The following is a 16,051-nucleotide window of genomic DNA, read 5'->3' on the forward strand; positions in this document are numbered from 1 at the left end:
CATCGGGCTTCCTGCATGGAGCCTGCTTCTCCCTCTGCTTATGTCTTTGCCTCTCTCTCTGTGTCTCTCATGAATAAATAAAAATCTTTTAAAAATTGTTTTAAAAATTATACAAAGATAGCTAAGTCCTTCCCCAAGCTGGGGTAGAGGGTCTCCTCTGCACACATCTGGGAAGTTTGCGTCTTTATGCCCCACCGCAGTAACAGAGATTACCTAATGTGAATGCTCTGTTAACACCATACGCAAAAGTGAATCAGGAAGACTTCAAACTAACACATTTATTTTAGATGCTGCAGAGACTCTTACAACAGAAAATACCTGCTTCCAAGCCCTCACTTCCCAAGTTCAAGTTTATACAATTGCATGTCACCCACTATGGACCTTTTACTTTCTGTCCAGCTCAGAAGTCTCTTCATATACTGAGGATTTACCCCGAGACAAAACATATCTTATCAGTGGAAGAGGGTTGGAAAGTTATAGACATAAGACAAAAGAAGTTTAGGATTTTATAACCTCTTGAGAGTTGAATGCAGGCTTTCACAATAGCCTCACAGAAGCCCATTTTTTTGCTAAGATATCATTCTTGTAGTTCTGTATGTCCCTCCTTCCTGCTACGTTGAAAAGATAAGTGATATCTTGAAGTGAATATGTACCAAGTGATATATTGAAGTGAATATGTACCAAAAAGAGGACAAACACTCCTCAGAATAAATGAGATCCAGCTTTTTTTTTTTTTTTTTTAAGATTTTTATTTATTTATTTTAGAGAGAGCAGGAGCATGAGCATGGATGAGCATGGGAAGGGGCAGAGGAAGAAGCAGGCTCTCTGCTGAGCAGGGAGCCCAACTCACAGCTCCATCCCAGGACCCTGGAAGCCGAAGGCAGACCCTTAACTGACTGAGCCATCCAGGTTCCTGAGGTCCAGCTTTGAGAGTAGAAATTAAGTGTTTTCTTTTTTTTTTTTTTAGGGACACGTGGCCATCAAGAATCATGAGCAACCCATTTGCACACCTTATTGAGCCTTTGGATCCTGCACAACCAGGAAAGAAATTCTTTAATTTGAATAAATTGAAGGATTCAAGATATGGTAGGCGTATGGTTCTTTGATGTAATTGTTCTCACAGCAATCAAGAGTCTTGTTTGCATAATAATTAAGCTATGTAATTAATTAGCCTTTAGGAGAGTTGAAAGAGGGAGTTGCAGAAATGCCTGAATGGTCTTGGATTAAGCACATAAACACACACCACTTTCTTATGTTGCCTGTTTTTAAGTAATTTTGATTATATAAATATGACATTTATATAACATTTATAGCATATAGAGTATTTGTGCACATATATTATTTAATTTGTATAACAACTCTGTGAGGTCATGTTTACAAAATGTAAGAAGTCCTAAGAAGCTGAGGTCCAGGGAGCATCAATGACATGATCAAAAAACAACTGTGGGTACCAGAATTGGATAAAAACAGGTCTTTTTTATTCCAAATCCTCTGCTTTTCTACCTTTGCACTCTGGTCTTTCCCAAATAATATTGGTGATTAATATTGATGATACAGTATTTCTTTTTTAAATAAACAAAATAGTTTTTTCAGGAATTACCATTGTTTTATCCTCAAACCCATTATGGTGTTTATGCTTGTGTTTCCATTAAAAGGTATATATGACTGTACTTTGATCTTAATTATAATAGTTGTAAAGAAGTTATTTTCTCATTTCTTAAACAATAGTTTTCATAAGAAATATTACTCTGTGTGTTACTTGCCAAAACGTAATACAATAAATACCTAGACTGACTTCTTTCATGGTAACTTAAGAGAAACTCTATTATTGGAATCCAAGGTAAGGCAATAATTTATTATGAAAAAATTAACTATAATATTTATCTTTGCCTAGTCTGTGGGTATTTTCTAGTACCGAATGTCTTTTAAACCCATTCGATATGGTTATATTTTAAACTGTTGAAATCAGTTTAAATTTACCCTCTTTCCCTGTTGGAGGAGTAGTCTAATGCCTTGTATCAAGTTTATTTAGAGATTGGCTTTAAATAGTTCTTATGATAAGGTGTCTCATGGCTTTTATTTGTTTTGTTATGCTTTCTCCTTTTTCCCTAGAACGCTTACCATTTTCTATCAGAGTTCTCCTGGAGGCAGCCATTCGGAACTGTGATCAATTTTTGGTGAAGAAAAATGACATTGAAAATATCCTAAATTGGAATGTCATGCAGCATAAGAACATAGAAGTGCCATTTAAGCCTGCTCGCGTCATCCTACAGGACTTCACGTGAGCCTGATATCACTTCACTTCCCTCTTCACTGCCTCCCTTGTCAGCCTTTAGAGAGTGCTTCACATACACACACACGCAGCGCCTATATAATTGATCACCCAATATCCAGACATTTTTGAAAATGTAAGAGGTCTGTTATCCTGGACAGCAAGAGTTTGTCTCAGATAAATTCGGATGTGTAGTCACTCCACCTTTTCCAATGGCAAAGGTCATCATCTTTGGTCTTGGAGATCCTAGTCTTAAGTATAGTGGCAGAAGATGGAAGAAATAGCATGGAGTATGACTGTCTTGGAATCTTGTCTCCCTCACATCCTATCACCCACAAGCCAGTTTCAAACAGCCATCCCTAGAACACTGATGTGCTGTCACCTTAGGGAAGACTTGTAGTTCACAAGGCCCAACCTGTTGCTATTCAGCCTCAGTTCACACCTTGCCATTCCCAAGAGTCTTTACTTCCCATCATGGCCTGTTTTTTTAAGACACTATCTTTCCATTTTTAAATGATGTTGTTTTATTCCTTTTAGAACTGAATTTCATTTTTCTAGAGGACAGTCTAGAGGACAAATTTTATACTCTAAAATAATAAAAAGGAGAGATTCACCTAGTATAGATTTGATTCATAGCATACTTCTCTGAATTACATCCATTTCTTTAAATTTGATCTGAAGTTGGAGGTATGATCCATGTATCTTCTCTAGGTCTTTATCACCCCACCATGTGAATGGGAATCAGCCATGGCAGGAACAGACCCAGGGTTTTTAAGTGCCTACTTTCCTAAGGTCTCTATTTAGACCACATTTGTTGTTAACTTTAGTGCAGTGACAAAATTGCATGTAGAGATACCACTCAGTCATGGCACTTCCAATTTCTGCTCAAAGAAAGATATATAGAAACTTCCACTTTTCTAAGTCATCCATTGTCAGCCCCACTGATGACACTGTCTCACGGCCAATTGTCAGTGGAGGCAAAAGCTGAAAAATCGAAGTACACTTTATTCAACAGTTTTGTTTTCTGCTTAATTCTCTCTTTTCTCAGAGGTGTGCCAGCTGTGGTTGACTTTGCTGCAATGCGTGATGCTGTGAAAAAGTTAGGAGGAGATCCAGAGAAAATAAACCCCATCTGTCCTGCCGATCTTGTAATCGATCATTCCATCCAGGTGGATTTCAACAGAAGGTGAGACATTAGGACGGATACTTGGGTTTTCTGTTTTGTGCAAAATCTTGGAATTCACGTCTTCTTTATGTGTGTATGTAGATAAACAAAAGAAGAAATCTTTAAAAGATGTATTCAGAAAAATTCAAACTTACCAAAGATTTTCCAGTAAAGGGGGGGGTCTTTTTTTTCTTCTTTTTTTAAATTTATGATTTTTTTCTTTTTACTTCTTCTGGTGCCCAGGCTGAAGGAGAAAGCAGCTATCTGGTGATCACAGAGGCTCAGGAGGGCAAATGGGAACCCACAATATCTCTTGAGGCTTAGATCAGAGCTAGTGTAGAATCACTTCTCTTCACAGTGACATTAATCAAAGCAAGTCACAGTCAAGCCATAAGTTAGGGGTGGGAAGTATATTCCATCTGTAGTAGAAGTAGCTGCAAGATTACACAGGGGACGCCCTGTGAGTGGCTCAGTGGTTGAGCATCTGCCTTTGGCCCAGGGCGTAATCCCGGAGTCCTAGGATCGAGTCCCACATCGGGCTCCCTGCAGGGAGTCTGCTTCTCCCTCTGCCTGTGTCTTTGTCTCTTTCAGTGTCTCTTCTGTGTCTCTCTAAAGAAAGAAAAAGAAAGAAAGAAAGAAAGAAAGAAAGAAAGAAAGAAAGAAAGAAAGAAAAGAAGAATAAAGAAAGAAGAAAGAGATAGATGAGGGGATGGTAGTGGTGTTGGGTTTAGTTTCTGTCTGTTGACAGCTCTTCTCTTTGCTTATCTTCTCTTCTCTTCTCTTCTCTTTTCTCTTCTCTTCTCTTCGTCTTCCACCCCACGTGAGGGCAACCAGGTGCTGCTAGAAGTCTAGTATCTTAACCAAGAAGAATAACTAAAGAGTTATCATCAACTCTGTGTGGGGAAAAAAAGAACTATACCACATTCAGTGCTGGGGAAATTAATTATTTAGTAGAGAGAGTGATTCCTGTGAATCACATTAATCGCATTAATATTTTTTAAATTAAATCATCAAAAATTTCAGAAAAAAATTTAAGTATGTGTCAAATGTCTTGAGGAGAAGGGCCTTTCTAAATTTAAAAGAAATGGGGATCCCTGGGTGGCGCAGCGGTTTAGCGCCTGCCTTTGGCCCAGGGCGCAATCCTGGAGACCCGGGATCGAATCCCACATCGGGCTCCTGGTGCATGGAGCCTGCTTCTCCCTCTGCGTATGTCTCTGCCTCTTGCTCTCTCTCTCTGTGTGACTATCATAAATAAATAAAAATTAAAAAAAATAAATAAAAAATAAATTTAAAAGAAATGAATGGGGGCACCTGTGTAGCTCAGTAGTTGAGCATCTGCCTTCAGCTCAGATCAAGAGCCTGGAAACCTGGGATTGAGTCCCACATCAAGCTCCCTACAGGGAGCCTGCTTCTCCCTCTGCCTATGTCTCCGCCTCTGCCTCTGTATCCCTCATGAATAAATAAAATCTTTAAAAAAATATATAGTAAAACCCAGCAGATTAATGGGTAAAAAAGTAGACATTTCACAATGAAAGGAAAAGCAATGATAAGCACTATATGAATCCTTTTTAACTTCAGAAGTAATAAAAAAAAGATTAAATCCTTGAGATACCATTTTCTCTTATCAATAGAGTTAAGATTAGAAAATAAACATTATTCATTATAAAGGTGTCATGAGGGAGACACTTTTATTCCCTGCTGATAATACTATAAATTAGGAATGATGAAAGCAGTATGTATAAAGATTATTAGAAATTGTCATATCCTTTGTCCTGGAATTTCCACTTCTGAGCATTACCCTTTATAGATAATCTGGAATTCACAAGTAGCTTAATGACTAAATAGTGTTCATGACAGTATTTATAATAATGGAAACCTAGAAGCATTCTTAATGGCCAACAAAGGAGAATGATTTACTAGATCATGATATGTCCTTAAAGTGAATTATTAGGTAGCGTTTACCATTATAATTATAAAATGTTTAATAACACTTGGAACGTGCTCATGTCACAGCTCAATGAGCCAGATATAAGTTGCATGTAGAGTATGATCTCAGCTAGGTGAAAAGTTGTACAAAAACTAAAAGATTGGAAAAAGAGATGACAAACTGCTGAACGATTTATCTCTAGGCTTATAACTGTTATTTATTTTGATGATAAGAGGCTATGGTTTTTTATAATAAAAAATCATTTAAGAGTATGAAACTATTCAAAGAGGAAAAAAAATAACTTTCCTTGCTTCCTTAGGGACTTAAGTGGGTTCCATACAGCCTAAAGAGAAATGTAGTGACTGGTCATTCTAAGATTAATGTTGTCAGTATCCAAACCAGATAAATTCCGGATAAAGAGAAATCTGCTTTGTCCCCTGAATTGACAGTTCTTGGAACAGACTAGATACTCAGCAGCTGTTCCCTTTCCCTTGGACTCTAAACTCATCCTTAGGCAACTTGTCTTTTTTTTCCTCCTTAAATCACATGAGCTCAATTTAATGGTTTGGAGTCAAAGGGAAGAATTAAAAATACATACACAAAATGTTATTCTATTTGATAACAAGGATATTTCCTAACACCCCACTTCAGAAGTTATTAAAGTAGCCTCACAAAATCATGGACAATTTTATCTTTCTTGGAGATTCTCACTGGTGTTGATGATTTACCTTTATTTCACTGCCTGGAAGGTAAAAGTACAGGGAAGCCAGAATTGTAACTGTTTTAATGTCTGAAGTCTTTTGATTCAATATTCAGAGAACTCCTCTGACTGTTAAGCAGTATGAATCTGGGTAATTGGAAAGTTTACTCTATTGATTTTTCCTCTTCAAACCTTAAAATCCATCAACTCTGGTTTCAGTTTTTATGGACTCTTTTCATTTATACTGCAGTACTGAAAACATTATTATGGAAACAGCAAAGTCCGAGGAGATGGGGGCAGGACTTTGATCCAAACTGATATCCAAATCTAGCAACCCCCCCCTTTTTTTAAATTAAAGAGAACATTTCTGTTAGGAGTGTTTTCATTGGTGGTGTTTTGTTTTTATTGCTCAAGGTTGGTTTTGCAATTTGACCTCCCAGTCTCTTTCCATATTTTTATAAGGAATTAAATGTGATATGCCTCAACTTTTGTGGAACTGTGTGCTATGGGCTGATTTCCAGCTATTTCCAGAAATGAACTAGAAAAACTGTGGAAGGGGTGCTTGGATGTTAGATACTCTCATTTAAGTATTTCTGAGCCCTTTGCCTCGTTTGGATAAGAATAATTGGTGTCACCATTTTTAGGAATGGAGGGTCTAACTAACTCATTATTGTAAAGTTTTTCAAAGTTATCTCAAAAATAACTTTAAAAAAAAATCCCAACAAGATTATCATGACGATTTCTGAGCAGATTTCCTGGGTATGGAAACTCTCTCCTCAATAAATACTGTTTGTGAACTTCTGGAGTACCATTAAATGGAATACTCAGAAACTTTGATATACGTCCAAATCTGAATTCAAATTATGTAACTGAGGAGAAATTTACTCTTTAGTCCGTGAGGCCATTCGTATTCAGAGAACTTACTAAAAGCTCAATCGATTGGTGAACTTAGGGAAGTTCTGAGTTGTGGAAAAAATCCAAATTCTAGGTCTATTTATTCATTCCAGGAACTAGAACTGTTAATTTGAGCCAAAAAAAAAAAAAAAAAGAAGTGTTTTGTTTTAATAAGTAAATAGGTTTTTACTTGAAATTAACCTATCTTAAAATAGATTAACCATTTCTGGCTTCTGTTTGTCCCGTGAATATGTTGTTTATATCACACTGATGTCCCAGCATTCTCTGGGGTGACTCTTGCCCTTCCAACCGTGCTTTTGTGCTGTGGAAAGTTCTCATGTCTTTCTAGCACTGAAGACAAGAGGGTAAGGGTCCCTGACTGGCCGTCCACAAGTGTTCAGAGCACCATAGAAGGACTGGGGAACCAGAGGCAGGGCTGCATATGATTAAGAGCAATGTTCAAAGATCTGTCTTCCTTTATTTTAAAGTTAAATCTATTTAACAGACCTCTGTGTGCCAGTATTTGCTTAAGAAACAGATTAGTTTAGAAGAGAGAAAATTAAAGAACACATGACCTCAATGCAGTCAGTAAATGTAGTAACCAAATCATCCTGACCCAGGGAGTCCAGAGGGTTCTACCTGGAGAATCACTTGATCCAGGTCCGGAAGGGGTTTAGAAGGAGTGAGTCCTGGAAAAGGCGCTCTACACAGAGAATGCAGCGTGAGGGAAGCGAGGTGTGGGAGAGCATGGGGGCTGAAGCTGCGGCTGAAGCTGCAGTTTGGTCCTGGTGATAGAGGTTTCATATTCATATTTCATATTCATAAAGGAAGTTTGAGGTTACACTTTGTTAAGGCAAGGGATTCGTGCTTTATTTACAAAATGGGAAGCCATTGTCAGGTTCCAGATGGGTCCTGATGATCTGTGTTTAGAGAATGGTCCCTGGTGATCGTACAAAGGTAGGTTGACAGAGGAGCCAGCTAGGCTATTTCTAGAAGAAATGCTTCCGTAGTTGTAGAAACTAAGTGGTGGGAGGGGAGGTCATTAGATGGGGATGAGATTCAGAAAGGAAGCTTGTGTGTTAGGGGTTATCCCGTTGACTGTGTGGTGTTCAAGGTATTCCTGATGCAGATGCTCAGCATACATTGGAAACGTGGATGCAGACTTAGACAGACAGAAGGGAGCTGGAGGGATGAAGCCCTCAGTGTATTAGTGAGAAGGAGACAAGTACCTTGAGGAATAGCCACACCTGGTCCAGAGGGTCCAGAGGCTCTGCTGTTCTGGGGGCAGCATTCTTGTCCAGCCTTGTTTCTCTCTGTTGGCATCTCTCCTTTCTCTCTTTCTACCTGTTGCTTTTCTCTAATACATACACACACCTACAGACATTCATACTCTACATCAGGGATCAGCAATTTTTTTTAAGGGCCAGGAGTAAATATTTTAGGTTTTGTTGGCTACATACTCTGCTCACGTATTTTTTCTTTTTAAACAACCATTAAAAATGTAGAAATTACTGTTTGCTTCAGGGCCAAACACGTACAAGTTTGGGGCCAGATTTGGCCCATGGAGCTAGAATTTGTGGACTCTTGCTCTGAGGCACCCTCAGGAACTAATTCCATTAAAGCAACTGACACTGACCTTGGCGAGTATTCACACCAAGAGAAAAACAGTCATGGTGGTAACTGAATGGAGCTTTTGTAGAGTAAATGATAAGTGCTCCCAGTCCTTCTTCCCCAAGGAGCACCTCCCTATCTTTACCTGGCCGACTCCACTTCGTCCTTCAGTCTGCACCAATGTCATTTTCCTCTGCAAAACATGCCTCATTTCTGGTCTGAATTTGCAACCTTTTTTTTTTTTTTAATTTTTATTTATTTATGATAGTCACACATTGAGAGAGAGAGAGAGAGAGGCGGAGACATAGGCAGAGGGAAAAGCAGGCTCCATGCACCGGGAGCCCGATGTGGGATTCGATCCCGGGTCTCCAGGATTGCGCCCTGGGCCGAAGGCAGGCGCTAAACCGCTGCGCCACCCAGGGATCCCTGCAACCTTTTCTGAGTGTTCCCTTGGCACCTTGTACTTCTTGTATCATGACATTGATAGTCACTCTCTGATAATTGCCTGGTTGCTTCTCTGTATCACTGGCCAGGCCTCTGAGCACCAAGTGGGCAGTGTATGCACTGCTTTTGTACCCTTGTATTCCCAGCAGGTAGCACAGGGTAGGCTCTGTGAATAAGTGAAGGAAGAGGGTGGATGAGAAGTAGAGAACGGCCCCATAGCCGTCTGACCCAGGCTCAGACGATGGCTCTATAATCATCAAATGTCTGGCCTTGGATAGGTGAGCTAACTTTTCGGTGCCTTGGCTCCTCTTCTGCACATAGAGGTAATAGTGGTACCTCTGGGAGAGATTGCCATGATGATTGATGAGTTCCTGCAGGTAAAGCACATAAAGCCTGTGTCATAATCCTGCGCTTTGGCTCTGTCTGCCAGGGTTTGAATTTCAGCTCCACTGTTTACTAACTGTGTGATCTTTTTTTTTTTTTTTTAAGATTTTATTTATTTATTCATGACAGACACAGAGAGAGGCAGAGACACAGAGGGAGAAGCAGGCTCCTCACAGGGAGCCCGAGGAGGGATTTGATCCCCAGACGCCCTGAGCCAAAGGCAGACATTCAACCGCTGAGTCACCCAGGCGTCCCTAGCTGTGTGGTCTTGAGCAAGTTTCTTAACCTCTCTGTATCTCAGTTTCCTTTTTTGAAAAATGTGGCTGTTTGTTGCATCTAACCTAAAGGGTTATTATGGAGACTAAATGAGAAAGTAAATTTTAAATACTTAGAATAGTGGCTTGTTCCTTGTAATTAGTAAACATTAACTACTTTTTTTTTTTTTTTTAAGATTTTATTTACTTATTCGTGAGAGACACACAGAGAGAGGCAGAGACACAGGCAGAGAGAGAAGCAGGCTCCATGCAGGGAGCCCGATGTGGACTCAATCCCGGGACTCCAGGATCAGGCCCTGGGCTGAAGGCAGGCACTCAACCACTGAGCCACCCAGGCATTCCTAAGCATTAACTACTAATTAATGAAGTCTAACTTGAGTCTTAGCTATTAATTTACTATCTTATTCTGTGTTCACTGACTACATAGTATACAGTTTATGAGTGCCTTCTGTATGCCACATCAGCAAAGTTGTAACTATGGTTTATTTTACCTTCATGATTTGATTATAAAAATCCTAGAGAAGCTTCTTCTTCTTCTTTTTTTTTTTTTTTTTAAGATTTCATTTATTTATTCATGAGAGACACAGATAGAGAAGCAAAGACACAGGCAGAGGGAGAAGCAGGCTCCCTGTGGGGAACCCGATGGGGGACTCGATCCAAGGAGCCCAGGATCACACCCTGAGCCAAAGGCAGGCACTGAGCCAAAACCAAGGATCAACCACTGAGCCACCCAGGTGCTCCCCTAGAGAAGCTTCTTTGATGCCCTGCTCTGCCTGTGTCATTCCTGATGGACTAAATGACTTTGAGTAAACATCATCATATAATCTGTGCTTTATAAATGTTCTTGGGTAGCACCGTCCTTCTCTGAAATCTCTGTCCAAGAGCTAGGAGATGGTGATTCTATAAATGCCTGGGCCTCCTGGCATTGCTGGTTCCCTGTCTCCCAAAAGAAACAGATGAAATTGCCAGCTCGGAGCAGCCCAGCTCAGAGAGGTGTAACGAGGTCACCCATGGGAAAGAAATACGGGAACAAGAGTTCTTTCAATATCTAAGCTGCTGTTGTCATCATAAATGTCTAGAGTCTGTTCCTAAAAGTCAGGCTTTGTAATTAGATTAGTTTCAACTTAAATTCACTTAATGTGTGTTACTCACCATGTTTAAAGGTATTGTAGGGATCACTTGAACCAAATAATAATTATTCTTTTTACTTTTGCTGATTGCCTCTCATTTCCCATGTGAATGAATGCATCAGTACCACACAGCAAGCCTGCAGACAAAGTTGCCAGTTTGTTCAACACCCATAAGTTCAACTGGTAACCTTTTAAACCTTAAAATGTATACATTTAGTTCTTCTCTCTGACAGGACAGACAGTTTACAGAAGAATCAAGACCTGGAATTTGAAAGAAATAGAGAACGATTTGAATTTTTAAAGGTATGAGCAGAGTTTGGTTTCACTGGTTGTTTCTTTATATATATGGGTACAGTACAAAGAGAGGTGCCGAGGAGATGGGCCACATAGAAATGCATGAGGTTTTCATAGTGTTCTTTCCATTCTCAATCCTAGTGGGGTTCCCAGGCTTTCCGCAACATGCGGATTATTCCTCCTGGCTCAGGAATCATCCACCAAGTGAATCTGGAGTATTTGGCAAGAGTGGTATTTGATCACGATGGCTATTATTACCCAGACAGCCTTGTTGGCACGGATTCGCACACTACCATGATTGATGGTTTGGGTGTCCTTGGTTGGGGTGAGTATTGTTCCAGGATCCTATTCTGTACATGCTATTTGTATATGTGTGTAGCTTGATTTACACTAATACCGTGACATCCCGGGAGCATGATTTTGTGTGATCACACATATCAAAGAGGTATTTTTGTGTTTTGTTTTTACTGCTCTATTTCCAGTGCCTAGAAAAGTACCTCATGCCTAGTAGGGACTCAAAAATAATGTGTGGAAGAATGAACTGGAATAAAGGTTAGGGACATTAGAATAAATGCAAATCACTGGAGCTGTTTGTTAAAAATGGAGACTCCCAAACCCCATTTTCCACTTGGTATTGAATCAAGGCGGTTTTGATACAGGTGTTCTTGGGGACCACATTCTGAGAAATACTTGTTAAAAATTCTGTAGAGGGAAACAGAGGAAAGATAACTATTCTTTATAGAACCCAGATCTAGGGGATCCCTGGGTGGCTCAGCGGTTTAGCACCTGCCATTGGCTCAGAGCGTGATCCTAGAGTCCGGGGATCATTCCGCATCAGGCTTCCTGCATGGAGCCTGCTTCTCCCTCTGCCTGTGTCTCTGCCTCTCTCTCTCTCTCTCTCACACACACTCTCTCTCTCTCATGAATAAATAAATAAATAAAGTCTTTAAAAAAAAAAAAAAAAGAACCCAGATCTATGCTAGTAAAACCTTGTAACGGGGTTGAATTCCATAGTGAAGCACACTGAAAGCATCCTTGTGTCATGCTGGCCTTGCAGGAGTGGGTGGTATCGAAGCAGAAGCGGTCATGCTGGGTCAGCCGATCAGCATGGTGCTTCCCCAGGTGATCGGCTACAGGCTCTTGGGAAATCCCCACCCTCTGGTAACGTCCACGGACATCGTGCTCACCATTACCAAGGTAATGAATGATATGCTGCCTCTCCCGTGGTCTCGAACAGAGTGACAGGGAGGAAGTGCACGATGTTAGGAAACAATATGTTGATGATTTTTAAAAAGAGATGAGATAAAGGGACAGTTCTGTGGCTATGTGTTAGACAGTTATGTTCATTTTACTCTTCTGTGGTTACATGGATCCTTTTCTTTAAAAAGAATGTATTTTGAAAGTGTGACAGAGTTCAAATACACAGAAGTTAAAATGACATTCATAGGCGTCACCACCTAGATTTAACAGATGGTAACATTTTGCCGTATTTGCTTCAGAGCTCTCCATGTATGTATATTTTTTAAGAAATAAAATGAAATATTTATGGCCTAAGCCATCCTCCACATTCCTAGAGATACCACTTTCCCAAGGTGGTATGACTTATTCCCAGGCATGTGTTTATACTTTGACTACATTTTTCCACATGAGTCTCCCTTATGTGTAAATAACAAGCTGCTTCTGTGAATTTAATGTCTGACTTTCTTAATTCCCTTCTCTGTATTCAAAGTTATATTATTGTAACAGATGTTTCTCCAAGCTGGAAATAGTAGTTTTTTTTCTTTTTCTTTAGCTTTTGCAAGAAATAATCTTTTTTTGTGATTTGCTTTACAAAAAGGAGAGCCATTTCATTTTGCAAGATTATTAGAAAAGTGAAATTATTCTATTATCACAAACATTCTTCTATTATCACATATCTTTTCTGGTTATATATTTAGGAGGCTTGGAGTGTTAGGGATAGCTACTGTCCTGTTAAAGGCCAAAAATGTTTCTCTTTGATTTGATCTTTATGGACTTTGAAATTGCATTTATTGGAATATTGTAACTTATTGTAGATGTCTGTGCATTGATCCTCACATGTAGAATAATGTAGGACTTGCCCATAGAATTTAGCAGAAGCCCACATAACCTCAAGAGCCCATCCTTCTGATTGTCCACATGGTTCATGAAACTGGCTTCATGCAGGGCTGCATCAGCCACCAATGCTTCAGCCTTGGCAGATGGCATGTCTGGAAAAGAGATGTGAACCGGACTGGCTGGATCCTTTGGTTACATTTCATTTGCACTTGTGTTCAGGAAATTTGTTCATTATATCCTTGAAAATAAGTCTCTTATTTACTTAACTAGTGCAAGATCATTCGAGTTGAAAGAATTTATTTAATTTTTAGCACTTCCAGTAACTCATTAGAGAGAAGAAGTCCTTCTCATTTTGGAAAACTTTTATTAATGTTACTTGTGTTTAGGGCATTACTTTCTCTTTTTCTTTTCTTTTTGGTAATAACTGTTTTGACATAATTTTAGATTTACATGAGAGTTGATGTAAATACAGGTAATACAGAGAATCCCTGTTACCTTTCTCCCAACTTCCCCAAATGTTAACATCTCATATAACCATGGTACATTAATCAAAATGAAGAACGCTGGTATGACACTAAACTAGAAACTTAGCCAGTTTTTTCAGTAATGACCCTTTTCTGTTCCAAGATCCAATCCAAGATTCTGGATGGTATTTAATTAACAGAATTTTTTAAATTTTATTTTTCAAAGTAATCAAAACTATGCTGGGCCAATTTATTTTCTATGTTTACTCACCAGGCTAATTTATAAGAATGACAAAGTGCATTTTAAATATAGGTTATGGAGTCTCAAGTTTTTCTCTTGTTCTTCTCAGCACCTGCGCCAGGTGGGGGTAGTAGGCAAGTTTGTGGAGTTTTTTGGGCCAGGAGTAGCCCAGTTGTCCATTGCTGACCGCGCCACCATTGCAAACATGTGTCCTGAGTATGGAGCGACCGCTGCATTTTTCCCAGTCGATGAAGTTAGCATCAAATACCTGCTGCAGACAGGTAAGCGTGCAGCCCCGTGCGAGCAGAATGCCCTGTGCAAAGTGCATAGGGCTCTGAGGATCCAAGCACTGCCTTCCGCCTCTGCCCCTTGGAGGATACAGGGTCACATTCACAGTGTTTTAGGGGTTTTTTTTTCCTTTTCTCTTTGGAGTCAAAATGATTATTGGGATTTCAGAAGATATGACATAGACACCACGGTTTGGCCAGTAGAAAGAGCTTAGGTGTTCTGGAAGCTTAGATATTTGTACTGGTCATCTTACTTGTAGTTATTTGACGGGAAGCAAGCGATCCTAGTAATTAAGGTGTGCTTTGACAATTAACTAAGCCTGAGATCCCCTGAATGAAGGATGATGACCAAAAGGGGGGAGGGGAGGGGGAGTATTAACAGGTAGGACCAGAATCTTCTTGAGAAGAGCCCAGATTGGTTGACAAACCCCTAAAAAACAGCATCAGCCAGAGTCAGAATGTGAGACTGGAAGTTGAAATACCAGAATACCAGCAGAGCTTTTGTTGTTTGTGTGAATGCAATGCACCTTACTTGTATAACTGCTGGTGGAGGCATTAGTTTTCATCACGAAATCCTAGTGTCTGTTACTGGTTATTTCTTAAAATGTCCATTTAGGTCGTGATGAAGACAAAGTAAAGCGGATGAAAAAGTACCTTCAAGCTGTCGGAATGTTTCGGGATTTCAGTGACCCTTCTCAAGACCCAGACTTTGCCCAGGTACGAGAGAGCGTGCATTTCCTCTTCCTTGAGGCTCTGAGCCTCATCGTGTGTGTGTCTTCCGAGGGGGTGAACTTGTAGGAAATTAGTCACTGCCAAGTCATCACAGAACAATAAGGTTTTAAGAGACTGAAACCATCAAAAAGATAAGGAATTATAAATGTAAAATAACATCTTCCTTTCCTCCTGGCCATTAGGCTGAGTGTGCTCCCTTTCTGACCTGCTAGTGTGGAAGACCTTTGAAGAAGGACTTCACCAGAGGGAGGAGGGCTGCTTGAAGGCTAATCTCCTCAGGGTAGCTGGAAGAGAAATGGAGGTCAAGCAGAGCAATTCATTCTGGTTTTTCCAGTGACTTACCTTCATTTCTGGGGTGCAAACTGATGCCACATTTTTCCTGACAGGCAAGCCTGGAGGGGGTAACCTAGATGTGAGACCCTGTTTTTTTTTCACAGTCCACCAAGGGAAGGGAATAGGCAGTGAGACCCAGGCCCGTTTCCTGGCATCGGTGACTGAATAGTGGCATCCTACCAAATCATTTTAGCAAAAAGTATGGTGGTTTATGTATCATAGTAGAAAACCCGTCTCAAACTCCGTGTAGCATTAAAAAGGCTGTATCAGCTGCTTTGCAAAGAGGGATGCATGGAAGATGCTGGCCAGCAGCTAGGCCCCCACCCTGATCTCTCCAAGAGGTGACAGAACTTCCTGCCTGTCCCACACCACTGATGTGCCCATCCTGGTCTTTGGAAGTTCGTTCCTTAAGTATTAAAAAGGACATTGACTCCTTGTGTATGGATGTGGTGGTTTAGTTTGTCTTTGTGGGTGTGGTATCGCAGGCTCCCTGGTACCACTTGCATCTTTTCTCGGAGAGTACGCTGTCCGTTCCTGAGCTCCTTATCTTTTGGGTGGACAGGTGGTGGAACTAAATCTGAGAACGGTCGTGCCTTGCTGCAGTGGACCAAAGAGGCCTCAGGACAAAGTTGCCGTGGCCGACATGAAAAAGGACTTTGAGAGCTGCCTTGGAGCCAAGGTAGGGGCCAGGGAGAGGCAGGTGGAAGCCCTCCCTGACCTGGCCCCACACCCCGTTCCGTAGAGCCCATACTTCTTTTCACCCTCTGATGAGGAAGCTTCCCAGAGCCTGACGCTGAGGGCATTTCCTCTCCATCCTGAAGT

At 40.4% G+C, this 16,051-nt stretch overlaps 1 protein-coding gene across 3 annotated transcripts in view; it reads left to right on the forward strand.

The window, feature by feature from the left end:
* Nucleotides 1-16,051, forward strand: part of ACO1 (aconitase 1) — a 59,373-nt gene that overhangs the window by 21,986 nt on the left and 21,336 nt on the right. For all 3 annotated transcript variants that reach the window (XM_038552590.1, XM_038552588.1, XM_038552589.1), the window contains 9 exons: nucleotides 968-1,086; nucleotides 2,113-2,281; nucleotides 3,321-3,458; nucleotides 11,036-11,105; nucleotides 11,238-11,421; nucleotides 12,154-12,293; nucleotides 13,987-14,158; nucleotides 14,781-14,881; nucleotides 15,792-15,908. In XM_038552590.1, the coding sequence (XP_038408518.1) occupies nucleotides 990-1,086; nucleotides 2,113-2,281; nucleotides 3,321-3,458; nucleotides 11,036-11,105; nucleotides 11,238-11,421; nucleotides 12,154-12,293; nucleotides 13,987-14,158; nucleotides 14,781-14,881; nucleotides 15,792-15,908 (1,188 nt within the window). In that variant the 5' untranslated portion in view covers nucleotides 968-989. The remainder of the gene's footprint in view (nucleotides 1-967; nucleotides 1,087-2,112; nucleotides 2,282-3,320; nucleotides 3,459-11,035; nucleotides 11,106-11,237; nucleotides 11,422-12,153; nucleotides 12,294-13,986; nucleotides 14,159-14,780; nucleotides 14,882-15,791; nucleotides 15,909-16,051) is intronic.

Source organism: Canis lupus, chromosome 11, assembly GCF_011100685.1.
Source record: "Canis lupus familiaris isolate Mischka breed German Shepherd chromosome 11, alternate assembly UU_Cfam_GSD_1.0, whole genome shotgun sequence".
In the NCBI taxonomy this organism is placed as follows: domain Eukaryota; kingdom Metazoa; phylum Chordata; class Mammalia; order Carnivora; family Canidae; genus Canis; species Canis lupus.